The following is a 20,943-nucleotide window of genomic DNA, read 5'->3' as shown; positions in this document are numbered from 1 at the left end:
TTCAAGCTTTTATGATTATTGTTATCTATCAGTGAACCTTCTAGTAAACTCAACACTCTATATATTTTACATTAACATATAATCGATATATTCCCATCCTAACTTGATTATGGTTCAATAGATACTGCACAACGTATAATGATGGAAAATTAGTAAATACAAATGTTTCACTAATAATGAAGTGTTTCGACTAAGTTATTGAGTTAAACATGCGAAAGATAGATCAATCTCAAAACGAATAACTTACTGAAAAACAGCTTTAAAAATAACATTTTTGTTTTCTTAAATATCAGATATTTGATGTGTTTGAGACAATTTTTCTTATGATACATAATATAACAAAATTCATAACTTTACCCTTAATTAACGATAAAGTGAGTCAAGCGTTATTTTAAATAACTTCAAAATTATTTTCACTGACTACCAATATGAATATAATTCTAAGATAGAATGTGGCAATTTAAACCCATTTGACAACCTGTACGACATAAGGGCTAACCGACCAAGTCAGAGACCCCAAGGTTCAAGCTTAATAATTCCTAATTTGTAAATCTTGACTAGAGAGAGGAAGTCCAGTAAGAAGCACTCGCCGCATACACGTCTACTACTAAATGAAGAACGGAAGTGCCTATCACTTTTTCTGACACTATCACAGTTGAAAACACGTAGTGTGATCAGTGAAGTTTCGCAGGTTTAAGTCTTGATAAACCGTAATCTGACACGTTATTTACTATGCTAACAGAATATATAATATAAGCTAATGTATGAGATTAAATATATTAAATTCTGCTATCGTGTGCACATACTTAAGATTTTCCTAATAGGTATTTCAAAATATACATAAAAATCACACATCAAAATTGTGTTAAAATCACTTAATGGCTTATCCAAATCACAGAACAAACAATGCCTTACTTCTCTTGTTGTTTACTTAACAGAAGCATTACCAGATATACCACATCTCTTCTGATTCCTCTTTTTTATTGAAATTGTCATATTTGACAACTGTAAAGACCCAGCACTCTTACTGATTTGATGAGGATTTAATGGTCGTTTTCGGAGGTGGAAAAGTCCGTATATCAAAGGATTCACCATGGCTGTGGAACTTCCAAAAAAGAAAATACCCACTTTCAGTTCATTGCTCAATACTTCATCTGGTTTAATGAAGATTAAGATCACCATCATCATGTAGTAGGGAATCCAGAAAACGATGAATGTCAAAACAATAACAAATGTTATCTGTAAAGCCTTCATCTTGGCTTTACGTATAACACTGCTGCGAACTTTATCTATCACAAAACCAGCATCAGTTTCTGTGAATATATCTTCCTTTCCTGAAAATATATTCTATACTTAAGAATGAAAAATAACAGAAACACAATGTTGTTATTTTAAATTAGGAACAATAAAAAGTGTTGTTTGCTATATGCATTCTTCTTACATTAGTACTTCCAAAAGTACATTTGCTATAACATAACTTTAGTGTCGTTAGCAGAACAAAGATTGCTTAATGTGAACTGTTTTCTCACATGGACTTAGGAACGGATAGTAAAGGAGTTGACAGCATATTCAAGTAACATAAAACAGTAAAGGTATAAAAATGTATGTTTTTATTTCTTTGTTTGTTGTAAAGCAATTTTCGCAATTTAGCACATCATATCCCACAAATAGCATGGCATAGGAAGGTGAAATTTTAACAATGAGTGTTAAAGACATCATGTCACAGTTTTAACATGTTGCCACTTTGATCTAATATCTGGTCAATCATAACGAAAACACTAATGCCTATACAATTTCTAGTAAAAACAGGTGTCTTTATTCTTTTAAAAAAAGTCCCCTTAATTTTGTTATACCTATTATGTTCATGCCCCAAATTATTATCACTTCACCTTATATATAAATTAAATATACGCATGTACATATATATCAATCTAAACACGCATACTTATACAAAAATACATAACTTATGTTTTTAAATAATAATTTATTACTAAGTATACTGAAAATTATAACTGTTGAATTATTTATTTGAAGCTACGGGAGTAAGCCTAGTGAAATGATTAACCCTTAAACGGCTGCCATCATCAACTGATGCTGCTACTCACAACATTCCCGCTGTTTAAGGGTTAGATTATTAATATCTTATTCATCGACTCCTATTTTCCAGTACTTTACGCTTACTTATGTAATCGATATATCCCTCACGTCTCCAAACACTTAAAACTGCAAAGGATCCTTTCAAAATATATTCCATAATGCCTCAAAAGAACAATATTTTTTTCCAATCTTGAACCCATGGATTTTTGGGAGTTTACTGAAATTTAAATAACGCGTATCTAGAAAAAATAACACTACTTAATTAAAGTAATACTTGTGTACGACTTGGCAGTATCTAAAACTATTAGCTTTAGAGGTTACACATCGTAATATTTGGTTTTTAGGAGAGAAACAGTATTGCCGTAAGTTTTGTACTTACTAGATATAATGCAGAACGTTCCTATATAAAGGCCAGTTAAAGCTATCAAGGGTATCACGAACATGATGAACAGAGTAGCCATAGTGTAAGTTTTTTCTTGCCACTCAGAGGTGTAAGATCCATATGTGACGCACTGGTAAAATTCTTCCACGAATGGTCCTTTTCGTACATTAAATATGATGGCCTCGAAATAAAATTTAAACAATAGTCAGAAATATGCAAGTTTAGTAAGCCCCAGTTTAAAAAAAAGTTTAATTTTTCTGTTTTTTACGCTTGTACTTCCATTTACACACATTCTATAACATTTATGTTTAGATAAAGTTATGGTATCATTAAAATATTTGTTATTTTTTCTTTCTCTGTTTTTGTTTTTCTGTGTTCTTCCAATACTTTTATACCATTAGTCCCATCTCATCTTTCATTTTCAACGATACTTTGATGCATTATAGTTTATATAGACAACTCTTCTTATTTTGATAATACGCGATATTACGAAGTAACAATCCGTCACCACATGAAGCGAGTAACTGATATATAAACGATTTTTTAAATTATTAAATTTTGATTGGTGACTTAGATAATGTAAATGAGATTTTCATTAACGTACTTTTTTATCGTAATAAAGAAACAATCGGTTAGAAAGAAAAGCGATAAATTAGAAGCTAATGGTTTCATAGATCTCCTTACGTATTACTTAATACATTATTACTAAAACCAAGAACTAACATTGGAGCAGTTTTCCTGTCAGTCAAATTTTAAGTCAGTGTTAATGACCTAATTACATTAACTTTACCCAACAAAATCTGAAAAAATCTCGACGTACTCTTTGTTTAAATGTATTTACGAATTATTATTGTTTTTAGAGAATAAATCTTTCAAAATGATTACGAACACCACTTTCAGAGTATTATTTTGTGGAATCCTAATATTATATTTTTTTATCCAAAACCTATTTAATTTAGAAAAATCAATACTTGTCAAAATATAAAAATAACAAAGGAAAGTATTATTGAAATATAATCTTGCAAAACAATCATTAAAACTTAAAATAAAAAAATGTTACGTAAAAAAGCCAATAGTTAAAAGCTAAAGAATGAATAGCGATAGAAAAGTAACAAGAATATCATGCGTCATGATTTTGTTTTTGTAATTTATTATAAATATGAGGTAAACTTCAAATATAATTTAGTACGAGCATGGGGTAAGCATGATGTAAGAATTCTCACAATGAAAGAAACCTCCCTGAATATGGCTACTCCACATTTATTTAAGTTTATTTATAGTATAATATTTTATCTGGACAGTGTATACTGTAAAGTATAGATTTATTTCACACATATTCTAAAGACTTTTTAATTTTGGGACACCTTGTAATTTTGCCATACACAACATTAATATTTGTATGATGTCACACATACTTGGAGTATCCAAATGTTACCAAATATTTGGTTATGATGTAATTTTAGATCACTTATTATAAATGTTATTCGTTTTGATTTGTACTTCAAAATCTTATATTCGATAATTATAACTTTCATGCACTCAAATTCGTTACTTACAAAAGTACCAATTGACGAGAGCTCATATGTCATTATAGCAAATATTTTGCAAATAGTTGCGATTTTGTTTTGTTTTTTAAATACGAAACCAAGCATATTTGTTGCCAACCATAGGCAACAGAATCCAGTTTTTACTTTGTAACGACCACCTATTTACTGATTAGCCGTCATTGCTAGAAAAAAAAATAGCTGTATTTACAATCGCAACGAACTCATCAATTATTTATTATGAACGGTCTATCATACCTTTAATACTGCATACGGAAAAAAATCGGTTATGTCTTAAATTGCGCTTTATAAACATTTATTCAATCTCAACTAATAATACTTACACATTTTTCTGATGATGTGTTTAAATTACAAATTGTTAGCAGAATTGTTACGCAAGAAGATCTTTATGTAGTATATTGAAGTAAAAATAATAATTAAATTAATATATTTGTTGGGTATCATCTACAGGGTGTGCTTATTTGAATGACTGAAAGATCTGCTTATGTTTCAAAATATGTTTTGATGGAATGTTTACTATCTCGTTTATTTTGTTCATTAATCTGTCGTTTTTGTCTGTATGGACATGTTTCTTTGGTTTGGAAAATAAAGAGGGAATTCTCATTAGTCGCGGCACTTAAAATTTTTTTAAGCACGATTACAGTTAATTAATTTGAGACCATTTTCTCGTTTTTAGTAGCTGTATTTTTGTGCGCCACCAATACTAAGCGTGGAGCGAACGTATACCTAATTCCAATTCATTACTAATCAGGATCTTTATCAGCCTACCCTAAAATTGAAATATTTGTAGGCAGGTTATAGTAAATTATTCTATAGGACCTTGACATATTCATATACATCAATCGAAAACTGAATCCAAAACTGTAATTAGATCTGAAATTGATCAAGAGTTGATGGAGCCATGACCTAAACATTTTTACTTCAAACAGTCAGAGCTGTTCAATGATCCACTATGCCGCGTCTAAAATCATTATGTAAATTATTTTTTTATTTCGCCTCTAGTGGCACAACTGTGTGTCTGCAGGCTTACAACGCTAAAAATCGGGTTTTGATACCAGTGGCGTGTAGAGCACAGATAGCTCTTTGGTGCAGCTTTGTGGTCTTCCTGTAGGACAGCGGTATGTCTTCGGATTTACAATGCTAAAATCAGGGGATTCGATTTCTCTTGATGGACACAACGGATAGCTCGGTATGGCTTTGTTATGAGAAAACACTTATACACACTTTTCTATTTTTGGATCGGGTTAAATTAATATGTACTTGAGAGTTTTGAAACGCTTATGGAGTAGAATTGTCATTTTCGTTACATTTGAGTATAATAAAAGAAAGCAACGCGTGAAAGTAAAACGTAAAGGTAGTATAAGATTAAAACGAATTACATTATGTTTAGATGTGTTGGTTTGTAGTGTTTAATCTGTCTCATCATATTATAATTTAAAATCTGTAAATTTTTAGTCACAGAAAAAATAGTTCGATATGAAGTAAACCTTGACAGTATTGTGCAATCTTTTATAAAGCGATACAACACAGGCTGTACAGGTAATAAAAGTGTAACCATCACAGTGTTTCCAAACTAAGCTGCTACAAAGCTCTTACTAGACAATCTGGCTTTTCTTGTTCACTATAAATATGTTAGCAACGTTGTAGGCCATTTTAGAACACAAGACAATATCATTAATTTAAATATGTTTCTTATTATATTAAAACTTGTTTCAGAATACATGAAAACTGGATAGTAAGGTTTAGGTAGACTGTATAGATTAATAACACTAGTTAACTTCACCATCGATATTAATCGAAAGCTAGAGCTCCACTGACTAATTTGGGATAAGTCGCAGGATGAGTAAGAGAAAACTATCGAGATTTAAAGATGAGAGAGAAGGGTCAAAATCAGCTTATGTAAGTCTTTCTTTTTTTTAAATTTGGCACCATATATGGTATTGGAAAATCCAAGGGTAAGGTGAGTAGTACAGAATAGTATGGTAATTGCAATGATATTGTAACACTTAATAAATGTCAGGTAAGAGAATGATAGTAAACAATAGTATTGAAACCTGACAGTATGAGAAACATTTGTAACAGATTTACCGTTATACGTTTATTTCAGTATATATTTTTTGTATACATGTGACGTATATCATTGGATATGTATTGCGCAAGTCCCGCCTGTTCTCTAAATTTGTAGAAGATTCGGACATTAATTGAATATATTCATCGCCGGAAAAAATCTGCTTGTAAGGGTGTAAGGCCAGCCAAGAAAAGACAGTGCTAGCTTAAGTGAGGTGTGACATTATCAACTCAGAATTAATCTCGTTGTTGTGGATCTGGATCGTCGATAAAATATTTAATTCTAGACCGGATATAAGACTCAGTATTACCTGTAAGTTTGTAAAACTGTTGCATATAAACATATATGTAAAAACAGCTGGTATGGGTAGAGAAAGCACTATGTAGAAGAGCGAACAACGTTTTGACCTTCTTCGGTCATCGTCATATTGGAGAAACAAGTAGAAAAAATGGAAACCATATTCAAAGAACACAAAAGTAACCTTCACACGTTTTCAAACACTTCAAATCAAATAAACACAACATAACCATAGAAAACACCCAAATACTAAATAAAGAAACAAACATAAACAAACGCAAAATTAAAGAAGCCTTACTTATACAACAACTCAAGCCCAAAATAAACCAATACAAAGGAACACCTTTATACCTATATTAATAAATATCTCCAACATCTAAGCACGCTCTCTACATTCCTACACTCAATTACACAACCGCCTTCAAACATGTGGTCAGCTATCGGTCAGTTACCTCTTTCTTTCTTTGTAAATCTGACGATGACCGAAGAAAGTCGAAACGTTGTTCGCTCCTCTACATAGTTTTCTCTATCCATACCAGCTGTTTTTTACATGCATATTTTTCTCTACAAGTGGGTTTTCTCGTCATCACGGACTATTGTTGCATATAAATCATCATTTGTAATAATTATTTCTATAACCATTATTATAAATTGTATAGTAAAATATGTCTGTGTTAAAAATTGTGTGTATCAATCTTGCTAGTAAATATACTAAATATACTACATATTAACATTTAATCAACTTCTAAATTAAAATTAAAATTTCGGTTATTTGAAATAATAATATGTAACATACGTAAATTAAAAATCGGAGACTTGTCCGAGATACATTTGTAATATGTAACACATTTTGCAGATGGCTGGAACCGAATAAGATATACTTTAAAGATATAAGGCGAAACCTAAACATTATGGTGTGATAAAAAAAATAAATGTCTACCTTATGCAAAGATGGGAAAGTCTTTAAATTTCAGTAAATTTAGCGATGTGTAATTAGTGAGCTAACTACAAATCAATGGCCATAGGAAGCAAAATTAAACAAATAACAAGAAATATGATTAGGCTTAGCAAATTCAATTAATTAAAGGCAATAACTGAGAACTTACTGATTTTCTTTGATTCATTTATCTAGCTTCATAACTTTACTTATTCCTCTTTAAAAACGTCGAATAATCAAGAAGATAAGCTAATTAAAGTTCACTATAAAACCATTATAAAAAAAATAGGAATCGCCATTTTAGCGACTTCCTTTGACCAATACAAATGGCATTCAGTCTAAATCTTTGCACACAGGTAATCTGTAATTTAAGAACCTCCTTTAAAAAGATTACAAGGAAGAATGAGGAAATACTTATTCTATAAAACCATAGACTACTGGGTCAAAATATAACCATATCATGCCAAAAGACAATATTCTAAAAGTTAATAACTGGTTAATTATAAAATAAAATTTATATAAGTGAGTTGATCTTTAAACGTTTTACAGATGGTCACTGTAGTAAATGGAAAAGGGCAAATCTAGGTTTGGGTTTATAGAAAAGGTGAACTGTCACTTAGATGTATTAATTTCTTTTGTTTGTTTGGAAGCCATGTTGAATAAAAACAGTAAGCAAAGCTTAGTATCAATCGCTCCATATACAGATTTAAAGTTGTATCATTTGACATGTGAAATTCAATAATAAAGTATCCAATACTTTTAGAATTGCTACTAAGGTATATTTTCTAGGAAATATCTTTAAGTTATATAGATAGTAATGTTTGTAAAGACATTCAATTATGTTCTGAAGAAACAGTAACTCCAAACAGCTCCACTAAATAAAATATAGCAACTTTTCTTTAAAGAGATGTCAAAAACTAGTTTGGTTATGTATGGAACCAAGACAGTGTTGAAGAGTTCAAGAAATTAAAATGTTTAAGGGAGAATATAATGGAGGTGTAAATATTCCTTTTTAATGCTTACCTCTTCGGACTTACAATATTAAAATGAGGGGTTCGATTTCCCTCGGGCGACACAGCAGATAATCCAATCTGGCTTTGCTGTAATAAAACACACACATACACAAAACACACACTGTTAGTTTAATTTAAGATGTAGGGAAAATTTATATAGAACAGTCTATGGCACAGTCTTAAGCAATTACCTCTAAAACTGTATAGTAAATAATTCTCATTACAGCATCACTAAAAGGGGAGCTTTTGTAAAGGTAATATTTATTAGATATGACCGATTAGGTAGAGATTACAGCCATAGATATATCGTGTCTCCCTAAATGACTGAGCATCATGTATAAACTACAGTGAATAAATAACTTTGAGCACCTTTCAGTGTTCAATGTTAATGAAATAAAAGATCTTCTAGATGTTTAAAATTTTGGAATTATGTCGCGAAAGGATTATTAAAACCAGTGAAGTGTTTTAAGGAGAAGGTAATTTCAAAATACTCAGTGCTGAAGAACTTTGAATTTTGACTTGGAACCACATGGTTTTCACCAAAACGTTTTTAATCAATCAACAGTTCGACAGAGTAGAGGAACAGCTTGTACTACCATTGTATGGTGTTTTGACTTGAAACTTCACTTCTGTACCTAATTTGGTAAACTAAAGGGATAAGTGATTGAGGTTGCTGATAGCCTAAATGCAATACAAGCAAACAAATTGTTAGATGATATTTAGTGACCCCTAAATTATAAGAACTATTCAGAATATTATACACATGAAGAACATAAAGCAGGTACCACAGCATAAATGTTTGAAATGATACCACTGGTCTCAAAAAAGGAACTTTTAGCTAGTGAATGCTAATACTGTACTGTACATACGAATAATATGAGAAAATGTCTGAACATAGAATAAATTTACTAATATTTAATTAGGTCTCAATGGGAAAGGCATCCATCATTATAATTAGATTATTTCTGTTATCAACTTTGTACTAATTAAATGAAATTGATAACAAATTAATTCATGAAGCTAACAGAAGTATATTGTCTATCAAAAATCACAGTTAACAGTACGATTATTGTAATTTGGTATTCCAGACAAGTTGTGAGATAAAAAATTTCAATGTTTGTATTATTATAGTAGTATTTAACGTTAATTTATTATTTCTATCTATCATTTACTTTATCTATGAATCTGTACTTGTATTAAAACGTTAATTCACTTTCTAGCTAATCACCTGTATTATGAGTAAATATGTATGTATGGTGAAACCGACACCAGCTTTTCGATCGTGACATATACATATTATTAATGTAGCAGAAGATCATTCAAATTTATGATAATGTGAGATGACTTTCGTGACCAACTCAGTGAATAAATATTCCGCCAGAATCTTCCCTAAGAGAGAAAATTTGTTTGTTTTGAATTTCTTGCAAAGTTATTCGAGGGCTATCTGCGCTAACCGTCCATAATTTAGCAGTTTAAGACAGAGGGAAGGCAGTTAGTCTTCACCACCCACTACCAACTTTTGGGTTACTCTTTTACCAACGAATAGTGGGATTGACCGTCATATCATAACGCCCCCACGGCTGAAAGGGCGAGCATGTTTGGTCTGACGGGGATTCGAACCCGCGATCCTCAGATTACGAGTCGAGTGCCTTATGAACCTAGCCATGCCGGGCCCCCTTAGAGAGAGAGAGAGTTCACGAGATAGTTAGTTAACGATATAGTTAGTAAAGTATTGCTGTTTTATCACTCGACATTGTTTTTAATATTGAAAAATAGTTTTAAAATAATGTTTTTGCATATTTTTTGAATTGGATTTTTCTTTTTTGGTTCTTTTTCTTATTTCATCTTCTGAAATAATACTGATATTTATGATTTATTGTTTATTAACATTAATTCAACCTCTGGAAGACACGTGTTTATTAATTATGTTTTTGCATGTGCAGAATTTATTTCTAAATGTTGATATTTTTGAATAAATTGTTCTTTATTGTTGTTCCTTGATTGTTGTGTTCATTTTAGACGGTTATTTTAGTATCCAAACAGGGACCTTCTTCATAAAAGTTGAATTGTGACTTTCGATTTTTTTATTTTTCAAATTGGTATCAAGTGATGAATTCAGTAATAATTTTTGTTGAGTTAAATACAAAACACCTCATGTTTGAAAATAACTGCGTTAGAATAGAAGTTAGTGAATCTGATGTGTCAAGCTTGAAGCAGTCTGTGTTAGTATTGAAAGGACAGGTGGAAATGTGATACACATGGTGACTACGCTTCTATTGAGAGGACCCAAGTCTCTCTTCCCTCAACCTCAAACGTTGAAAGTCCATTATACCTACATATCTGTGACAAAATAACCGATTTACGTCACTGCAGACAATTCACTTTCCTTTCCTGCTAAGAAGTGTTATAGTAAGTCGGAATTTAATCTTTTATTGTTTCTTAAAATTTTAGAAAGACTTTTATATACAGGGTGTTCGGAAAGTCACTGTGTACTTATATATTTATTAACAGACATGTTTCAATATAGAATACAGGAGGTAAATATGAATAACAATTATAAACAATGTTGAAAGTGACCCCCGTTGGCATTAATACAGGCCTGGATCCTTCTTATTTTGTTTAAATACCGCTATCAGTTGCTGGCTTAAAATAGACTGAATAAAATATGATTACAAAACTGCACAGTGACTTTCCGAACACCCTGTATATATATCAATTATCTAAGAATAAATGAGTGAAAACTGTGGCTTTTTATTTGGTGAAATAGTGGAATACTTTCAAATCAGAAATAGCTTTCAAACACTATAGACAATTTGAAGAAACATTGACCAATTTGTACCCAACAATATTAGATGATATCGAATTAGTTAAGGAAATCTTTAGTGAGAAGTACTACGTTAATTCCGGAGGATTTTGTTTGTTTGTTTTGAATTTCGCACAAAGCTACTAGAGGTCTATCTGTGCTAGCCGTCCCTAATTTAGCAGTGTAAGACTAGAGGGAAGGCAGCTAGTCTTGGGCTACTCTTTTACCAACGAATAGTGGGATTGACCGTAACATTATAACGGCCCCACGGCTGGGAAGGTGAGCATGTTTGGCTCGACGGGGATTCGAACCCGCGACCCTCAGATTACGAGTCGCACGCCTTAACACGCTTGGCCATGCCGGGCCAATTCCGGAAGAATCAAGTGAGATGTTTATTTGAAAAACTGTGAAAACTTATAAATTATGGAACCCTGAAGCTACAGAAAGAAAGATTTGGAAATGTATAATATTACAATTGCACATTTCTTTACAAGAATTCTTGGAATGCCGCTTCGTTATCTATTGCGGATGTGCTTAAATTCCCAAATTTAAGTAATGAATTTATTAAAATTGAGTACTGTAATAGAGCTGTGTGATGCTACACTTGCAATCAAACAGGGTACTTACCTATGCATTGTCGCAGGCAAATGTGTAAACAGGGAACAAAGAAACTAAGGAAATTAGTCGAGAAATTAGAACAGTGATAAAAAAGGAGGTTTTGTGTCTTACGAAAGTTTAAAAAACCTTATTAATTATTTAACAACTAAAATAAATCTGCCACACCTAACCCTAACAGTAAATGGTGTGAAAGTAGTAAGTCATGTATATATTAGGTCGGATTATTCAGTACTAAGTGAGAATATGGATAACAAATCACTAGATATGATACAAGATGTTAACCAAACTTGGATTAAATATAACATGTGTCTTTGAGACAGAAAGATAAACTGTCAACCATTAGGATATTTTGAAGCAAAACTATAAGTAACAAATAGCATTGTGGGCTAATGTGTTATGGCCACCAAAGATTTGGCTGTAACTTGTTTTATTGGATTAGAGTTCATTCAGTAATACGAACCAGCTCTAATTTCTTCATAAATGTTCCTCAATTAAATATGCTATCTATTAGGCATGACTCTGAGTCCGAAAATATACTGATTGAAGAAATACAACATTCACATTTACAGAAAAAAGTCTCTAACCAATTAACTTGCGTTTTTAGAAATGGAGGCCTTTCTTAATTATGTTGCCTTCTTTCGCTCAGATATCTGGATGGCTTTTCACTAATGATCTTTGTTTTTCTTGACTAGATTCTTACCTGTTCCAAGAAGGCACACTTTGGTTTTCCTGGCTGGTATACGACTTGTTGCAGGAATCTTTCTGGATGGATATAATACCCAAGGTTAATCCTTTGTTTTATTAAGCCATTAAGCATATGAGATATCCTTTTTTTGAAATTTGAAACCTCCGACCTGAACACATCTTTATAATATGAGTGTATGTATATTTTGTGCCGAAAAAGACTGTTGTATGTATTCAATGACCCAAAATGATCAGTTTTGAAGATATCACTTTGCAATGTCAAAATACTGTTCTGATATGTGCCACTCCGTTTCAGATTAGTTCGAATCTCTGTCGCACCAAACATGCTCCCCTTTCAGCTGTGGGGCGTTATAAAGTAACGGTCAATCTCACTATTCGTTGGTAAAAGAGTAACCCGAAAATTGGCGGTGGGTGGTTTTGACTAGCTGCCTTCCCTATAGTCTTACACTCTTAAAGTACGGACGGCTAGCGCAGATAGCTCTCTTGTAGCTTTGCGCGAAATTCCAAAACAAACAGTTTCAAGTTTTTACCGGCTGCTGTTGTAAAGTGATTTGCTTATTTGCATAGTTAGAAATGTTATAACGTACACAATCTTCTATAAAGCTTCACTAAAGTAACCTCTTTTTCAAGTAACGTTACCGTTTGAAACACTGAATTCACCTAAACTTTAGTTAAACTAGTGAAAACTTTGTTTTCAGTAATTGAAGTTAATTTCTGCTTCAAGCAAATGAGTATAAAAACAAACAAAATAATATAATTTCTGATTAAAGAACTCGATATATAGGGACTTAGGGTTTGGTTTACTTTGAATTTCGCGCAAAGCTAGACGAGGGCTATTTACGCTAACCGTTCCTAATTTGGTATTGATAAATTAGAGGGAAAGCAGTAATCAACACCATTCACCTCCGATTCTTGAGATACGCTTTTACTAATGAGTAGTGAGAGTTACATAACAAAGTCGTGATGGCTGAAAGGGCGAGCATATTAGGTGACTGAGATTCGAACCCACGATTAGCAGATTGCGAGCATGGGCGCCATAACTAATAGATCATGGCAGGCCTAGGACGTAGGGGTACAAAATAAATGATGTTAGAGTATAAAATATGGAATCTAAGGTAAGTACATGAAAGCTATTGACGAGAAACTGAAGGAAGTAAAAGAAACAGTGGCAGATCGAATGAGAATAGTGATAGTGTACTAGACTTTTTTTACAATATCAAAAATAAGAGTAAAGGATTAAGTAATCAGTAGATCCATGAATAATTTAGACATAGCTTTAAACATATGATGTGAAAAACATATATATTTTTTTCTTTCCCAAATAAGCTCCACTTCAGAAGCTTATCTGGAAATCTATGACCTAAATAATAATAGTATTACGAATAACCACTATCTATGTAATGTAATTATTAAAATGTCAAATTACAACCACTAGAGCCAACAAATAACACTTTAATTTTAGTTTTAATTTGGCTTTTATTGTTTCCTGAGGTGTATGTGTATATATATATGTATATAATATTGTTGTTAGTTTGATAATAAAGAACAATTTTTACAGCAAAACCACGTCAAACTATCTGCTGCGTCCACTGAAGGGAATCAAATCCCTGATTTTAACAGTGTAAATCCGAAAACGTACCGCTGTCCCAGCAAAGAAAGTCCAAGAAGCTAATCTTGTCTCTGTCGGTGCTTGGGTAAGAAAAGCTCATACCCTGGAGGGTCAGGTTCTCTATGACCTCTTCCTCCTCCCCGTACTTATGTTCTTGCCAGATTGGTATTTGTAATTGTAGAACTGAATATTATTTTGATCCTTTTCAGGGCAATGTCCATGTATTGTGGCTCATATATAATGATTATTTTACTCTATCAGCAGAATGTCAAGTTTGTTGGTAGCATTTTTGTTATTGTTTAATACATATATATTATTATTATTATTTTATATACTTTTTTATTTATTTTTATATTTAAAATATAAATTAACTGGGGAGAGATATTTAGGCCTAGCTTCATCATGTATGAGGTACCTGTCATCCAATTCTTATTAAAGTACATTATTGTACTATGTAGGAGTCTATCTGGTACGGTTGGTACGTTCGAATATTTGTGAATGAACTGAGATGATATAGTTATTGGAACTCTGTATGCAGTTGTGAGGAGTGTGTTTTGGATTGTTTGTAGTTTGGTTTTAATTATTTTATTGCTTACAGTTATTCATGCTGGAGCTGCATAATCTATTACAAGTCTAATATATGTTTTATAGATTTTTAGTATGTTATTTGTAGATACTCCACTGTTTCTACCAGTTAGATTTTATTTTTAATTTCGTTAACATGATTGATCCAAGTTAGTTTTAAATCATAGATCAGACCTAAAAATTTTGTCGATGGGACAGTCTCAAGTAGTGTGCCATTCATATATAATTCTGGCTGTTGTTTTTTGTGTTTTGTCAATTTCGTAAAGACTACGAGTTGTGTTTTTGCTACGTTTATTTTTATTCTATATTTTTGACAGTATTCGCTTATTCTATTTAGCTGCGGTTGTATGTTAGTGGCTGCTATCGTGGGTGTTGCGGCACTTTTCCAGACTGCCACATCATCTGCGAACTGTGAAGAGAATCCATGATTGGGATCCTTCAGTGGCATATTGTTTACATACATGATGAAGAGTATAGGGCTAACCACCCCTCCCTGAGGGACACCAGCTTCAGGAGTAAAGTATTCAGAAAATGTACCCTCAACATTTACTCTACACTTTCTATTTTCCAAAAAGTTAGATAACCAGCGAATAATTCCTCGCGGTAGTTCCATTTCATTCATTCGGAACCTTAGATCATCGTGCCATACAGTGTCGAATGCTTTCTCGATATCAAGGAAGCAAGCGACAGTACATTCTTTTTTATTGAAGCTGTCTCTTATGGTTTCGGTTAATCTGATTAGGTGGTCTGTCGTTTGTCTAAATTTCCTGAATCCATTTTGTTCTTTTGGTAATTTTGATGTTATCTCCAAGAATGTGGAGAGTCTATTACTGATTACTCTTTCAAGAATTTTATTAGGTTAGTTATTTTATTAGTAGCTATTAGGTTTATTTGCTGGGTATCCCTTTCTTATAGAACATTAATATATTTGCAAGCTTCCAAGAAACTGGGATGTATCCTGAGGATAGAGATAGGTTAAAAAGTGAATTTAGGTGGTCAAACAATTTCGGAGTGCCCTTATTTAAATGGATATTTGTATTTCATCTTCACCTGGTGCTTTGTTTTTTGTGTTTTTTATTGCTTCGAGTAGTTCTTGAAGGGATATTTCATTTGTTAGTAACGTGCTTGTATAATCTGTGTTGGAACTTGTATTTGTATCATTTATGCTTATTGGAAAAAATTGGTTCAAATTGTTGTTTATTATTTAATATGTGATTAGTGACTTTATTGTAGAAATATGTATCCATATCTGGATCAGTGTGAGTTTTAAAAGTATTTTGAAGTTGATCTTTGAAAGCTTCGGCTATTTCTTTATTTGTGTGTGCTATAGTATTATTATGTTCGAGTGCAGGATATTTCTTTGTGACTGTATTTTCATTGATGAGTCTTTTAAGATGTGACCAGAATTTTTTCGGGTCAGTTTTATCATTTAGTTTTGAACAGTAGTTGTCCCATTTATTTTATTTTTGTTGTTTTATTTGTGTTCTGATAGGATTTCTAATATTGTTTATTTGCGTTTTGGTTTCTCTGTCTCTTGTTATCATGTACTGTTTTCTTAATTGTCTTCGTTTTTTGATTAGAGTGATTATTTCTGTGGTGGGTTTCCATGTGTTGTTTGTTGTTTTATGGTGTTTTGGTATTGTTATCTTGCCTGCTTTCTGAAGGCACTCCGTAATTGTTTAGCACTAGTTATCCATTTCAATATGGGTTTTAACTTCTTTTATAACTTTATTAGGTAATAGGTTGTCTAATTCCTGTTTGTAATTTTACCAATTTGCTTTTCTGTAATTAAATGTTTCTTTCCTAAGTGTTATATTTTTATGGGGGGCGAGATCGAATACACAATATATTGGAAGGTGATCACTATCAACATCTTTTCCCACTTGGAATTTTATTATTTTTTGGCTCAGATTATTTGTACACATACACAGGTCTAGTATGTCACTGGAGTTAGTGGCATACGCTGTATGTGTAGGGGTGGTATTATTTAATAAGACTATATTGTTATCATCTATGAATTGTAAAAGACTTCTACCATTGTTGTTTGAGCTCCGGCATCCAAAGTTAACATTTTTACTATTTAAGTCACCCATAACTGTGGAGTTATGATTATGGGAAAAGATGTTGTTGAGTAATGCTATATCTAGTTGTTTATTAGGTGAGCAGTAAATTCCTGCTACAGTTACTTTTGTTTTATTTCTTTACAGGATATCGACAGTAACATGTTCGTTGTTACTGCTCAGTTTAATTTCTATTACTGATAGCTCCATTTTGTAGAGCAGCATAATGCCTCTGTTTTCATCATTTTCATTTATTCTGTCTTTCCTTATTGTTGTATAATTTGGTATTTTAAATCTATTGTTATTGTATATTAGAGTTTCGCTTACTATTATAATGTGGGGGTTAGTTTCTTGTATTAGGTCTTCGATCTCATGTTTCTTGGAAGCTATTGCACCTTGGATGTTGATATATACTGCTGTGAACATTATGCTGTGAGCATGTAACCAGTATGTGTTAATATTATGTAGGGTATGTGGGGTGTGATGTGTTTTTTGGAGATATTAATCAGTAATTCGAAGCAGTTGGTTGTTTGGTTCGGTTTTGTGTATTCTGTTACAAATTCTGTAAATACGTTTTTGATTATGATTGTAAAAAGGCTTGTTTTATCTGGTGTGTTAGTATTCGTTTCTTGGAGGGTGGTGCTGTTTTCTTGTGGCTTTTGTGTTTCTGTTAAGGTGTTCTTATCTTGAGTAATAATGTTCTGTTCTTGCTGTTTGTGGGGTTCTTTTCCTTTTAACATTTCTGCATATGTGGTTTTAGTTGTTTTATTAAATTCTGTTGACATGTCTGTTTTTGGTTGTCTGTTTGTATTTGGTTGATTCTGTTCTGATGATGGCGTTCTTATCTGATATATACGTTGTTTTATTTGTTTGTATTTATCATATCCTTTATAGTTGGCTGTGTGGGTTTGACCACAGTTACAACATTTGGGTGTTTCTTTATCTTGTATACACTGGGTGATATGGTGTTCCCCGCTACAGCCGCAGCACCTCGGTGTTGCTAAGCAGACTGCAGACATGTCAATTGGCAATTGTAACATTGTGTAACTACAATTGCCGGAGTTTTAAGCTGTTCTACTTGGTATTTTTGATACCAAAGCGTTATTCCATTATTTATTAGTTTTAGAATGTTGTAACTGTCGTCCATGTCTATACGTATAAGATTTGTGGGTGCTTGTGTTTTCTTTGAAATTATTCGCTGTATATTGGCATGTGGAATGCCTTGTTCGTCTAAAGCTTGTATAATTGATTCAAGGTTAATGGTTTGATGAACCCCTCTTACTAGAATGGCTTTAGGCTGTGGCTTACTTCCTGGCAGGTGAATTTTAATTTTACCTGGTTTGAAAGCATCTGCTGGCCACTCTTTTACTAATCTGTTTTGATCAGCAGCGTCTTGTCCTTGAACAAGGACACCGCCTCTGGACAGACGCTTGATATTAACAATAGTCACATGCGGCTCTGTCGCAAGTAGGGGTTGATTGTGCTGGCCTGGAATACCTTCTATAATAATTGAGAATTGTGGTGGTTTTGTTTTTTGTGCCATATTGTTACTTATTTTTTGTTTTTTTTCTGTAATGTTTTTTTCTTTTTGATGTGACTATAATAAAGCCTTCTTGATCTTCGGTGTCTGGCTCACTGTCTGTGATATTTTTCACAATATTATTTTGAGTGTTTTCGGTAGATCTATCAATATCCACGGTGTTTGTTTTTACTTCAATTTCTTTTACATTGTTAGTTATTTTATTGTTAATGATAATTGCAGGTGAAGCGACCTCTACCTCGGTATTAGTAGCAACAACTGCTTCTTGTTCATTTTCGGAATTTTCCGTAGAGTTAGTTGGTTTAATAATTTTTCTTGAGCTCTATAGTGAATATATAGATAAATGCTTAAGGAAGGATCTTGTCAGGTGTTTTTATTCACAGCAGGTTTTATTTGTGCTTCGTTAAAATTTTATTTTAATTTATTGGTAAAAATAATGGTAGCAAATCTTTAAAACTTCGATATTAGAACAACGTATTGGATTTTTTTTATTCTAAAATGTTTTCCAATATTCTGGAACAGTACCAGTATCATAAGCACACCTTTCTTCAAAGAATTGATATATTTTTTTTACAAACAATATTATTTGTGAATATTTCTTTTCTCCACGAAAAGGTGAAAAGAAGAAAGAATCCGCGAAGGACATAGAAACCCAATATAATCTTCGATTCACTATCCCCTCTCAAAACTTACAAATAAAGATCACAAAAACTATAATATATGCTTAGTTTTATAATTTTCTATTAAAATATAAATGTGACACCAACGTTATAAGAATAGTTCAAACAGTGAAAAATATACAAATCACGTCTACTTCTGTACTATTCTCACTTCTGTAACATCAAAATTAAAAACTATAACGGGGTGTAATCTAATTTATAATATTTTAGTAGAGAGGACTTCTGTGATAAATAAAAGTGAAATCTTACAAACATATATCAAGTAAACAAGGTTATATGTTAAATATTCAGGATATTTCTGTTTAATCTCTCCTATCAATGATTTTTTTCAAAATAATACAAAGGTGTGAATCATAGACGATTGTATTTGCTCATAAAAAACATTAAAATTACAAACCGCACATCTATACTATTTAGTTCATGATGTTAGAAAAACATGTATGTTCAAGAAGTATCGACAGAAATGGATGATAACCCTATAACCCGAACGCGTTATAATGTAAAATGTGATGAAATATCAAATGAACAGTGCGAATAATTTGTTTCACAATATTGTTCTAAGTTTATAAAAAAAGATTGTATCAAAAATTTATAAAATATTAAATATTTTAACTGCCATTCAGAACCTTACCTGGGGGATACTGAAGATAGCGCTCAGAAACCAAACCAAGATTATAAGATTTTGTACATGTCCCTTTGCTTGGTTTCTCCGAAATGGATAGCGGAATGCAGCAAATCGATCGTAACCAATAATAACGAGGATGAACGTGGACAAATAAAGACCAAACATTTGGAAAAACTTGACAACCTTACATAGTATATTACCAGCTAGCCACTGCACAGAATAAGTCCAAATTGCGTCCGTCAACACACAGAAAAAAGTAACAATTAGGTCAGCGATAGCAAGGTGTGTCAGGAGTAGGTGGACTGTGGAACGGCTTTGTAGTTGAGCTTTGAATATTGAAAACAAAACAGCCATGTTACCGGTAAGAGAGATTACCGTAATGACACACAGGACACACACTCTGACAATGTAGTTTTTCACATATTTGGGTGCATGGTTAAGGGAAGTTTGTGCAAACAAAGTCCCGTTGTTGTTGTCAGACGGAGACTTATTTCTTGAACAGTTCATGTCCTTCAGTTCACTTATTATTTCTACGAGGTCAAACATGATGATATTTGGATCAAAAGTAAAATTTTGCGGACTGGAAAATGTCATCAGACTGGATATCAACAGGATATTGATAGGTATGAATGACATTGACATCTTTCAATAAATAGGTTTTCACTTACAGCTAAAAATTATTTATATCTCTCAGTAAACAGCTATTAGTTACAGAACACTTTACAGAACAGCGAGTATTTGCCTTTTTCTTAAAGAATGAAGCTCCGTGTTTGTGTTTCTGCTTACTAAAAGATTGTTTACCACTATGCCATTACGTTTGCTTGATACGTCACAGACCGAAACCAACCATGTGAAAGAATTGTCTCATAGCTAGATAGCGCTATCTATTGAGCGTTATAAATATTATTTTCACTGCTTCTAGTTTAAATCTTATCATTGAATATACTCGCTTTTTCAACCATGGGTGCGTTATAATGTGATTGTTAACCCTACATTTTGTTGATAAAAGAGTTGCTCAGGAATTTGCAGTTGGTGGTGTTGATTAGCTGCACTTTTAAATTAAAAACGACAAGAGCATATAGCCCTCGAGTAGCTTTTGCGAAATTCAACAAATCAACGATGTAGCAACTAATATGGGTATTCACATAATCGTATGTTACATACGTTTGTCATATGTAGGTTGAATATAGTTTATCATTTCAGCGTTCTAAATGTGACTTGATCTATGCACAATTTCTCTCAGGCCAGGGACGATAGCAAGATCGAACCTTTATTGAAAACACTGTAGCGTATGAAGTTATTGAATGGTTGTCTTCGTCTATATTCGAGAATCTGTGCAAAGTTACTTACGATACTTTC

General features: G+C 32.4%; 1 protein-coding gene across 1 annotated transcript; it reads right to left on the bottom strand.

The window, feature by feature from the left end:
• Window positions 1–927: 927 nt before the first annotated feature.
• On the bottom strand, window positions 928–20,310 carry LOC143248123 (gonadotropin-releasing hormone receptor-like). Its single transcript, XM_076496556.1, has 3 exons — window positions 19,591–20,310; window positions 2,421–2,660; window positions 928–1,347 (listed from the first exon to the last, which is right to left on the bottom strand). The coding sequence occupies exons 1-3, from the start codon at window positions 20,224–20,226 to the stop codon at window positions 928–930; spliced, it is 1,296 nt and encodes a 431-aa protein (XP_076352671.1). The 5' UTR covers window positions 20,227–20,310.
• Between the last annotated feature and the right edge of the window lie 633 nt (window positions 20,311–20,943).

The sequence above is a fragment of the Tachypleus tridentatus genome, chromosome 4 (genome assembly GCF_004210375.1).
Source record: "Tachypleus tridentatus isolate NWPU-2018 chromosome 4, ASM421037v1, whole genome shotgun sequence".
Lineage (NCBI taxonomy): Eukaryota > Metazoa > Arthropoda > Merostomata > Xiphosura > Limulidae > Tachypleus > Tachypleus tridentatus.
The sequence above is the reverse complement of the archived record's forward strand: the minus strand, read 5'-3'. Positions and strand labels throughout refer to the sequence as shown.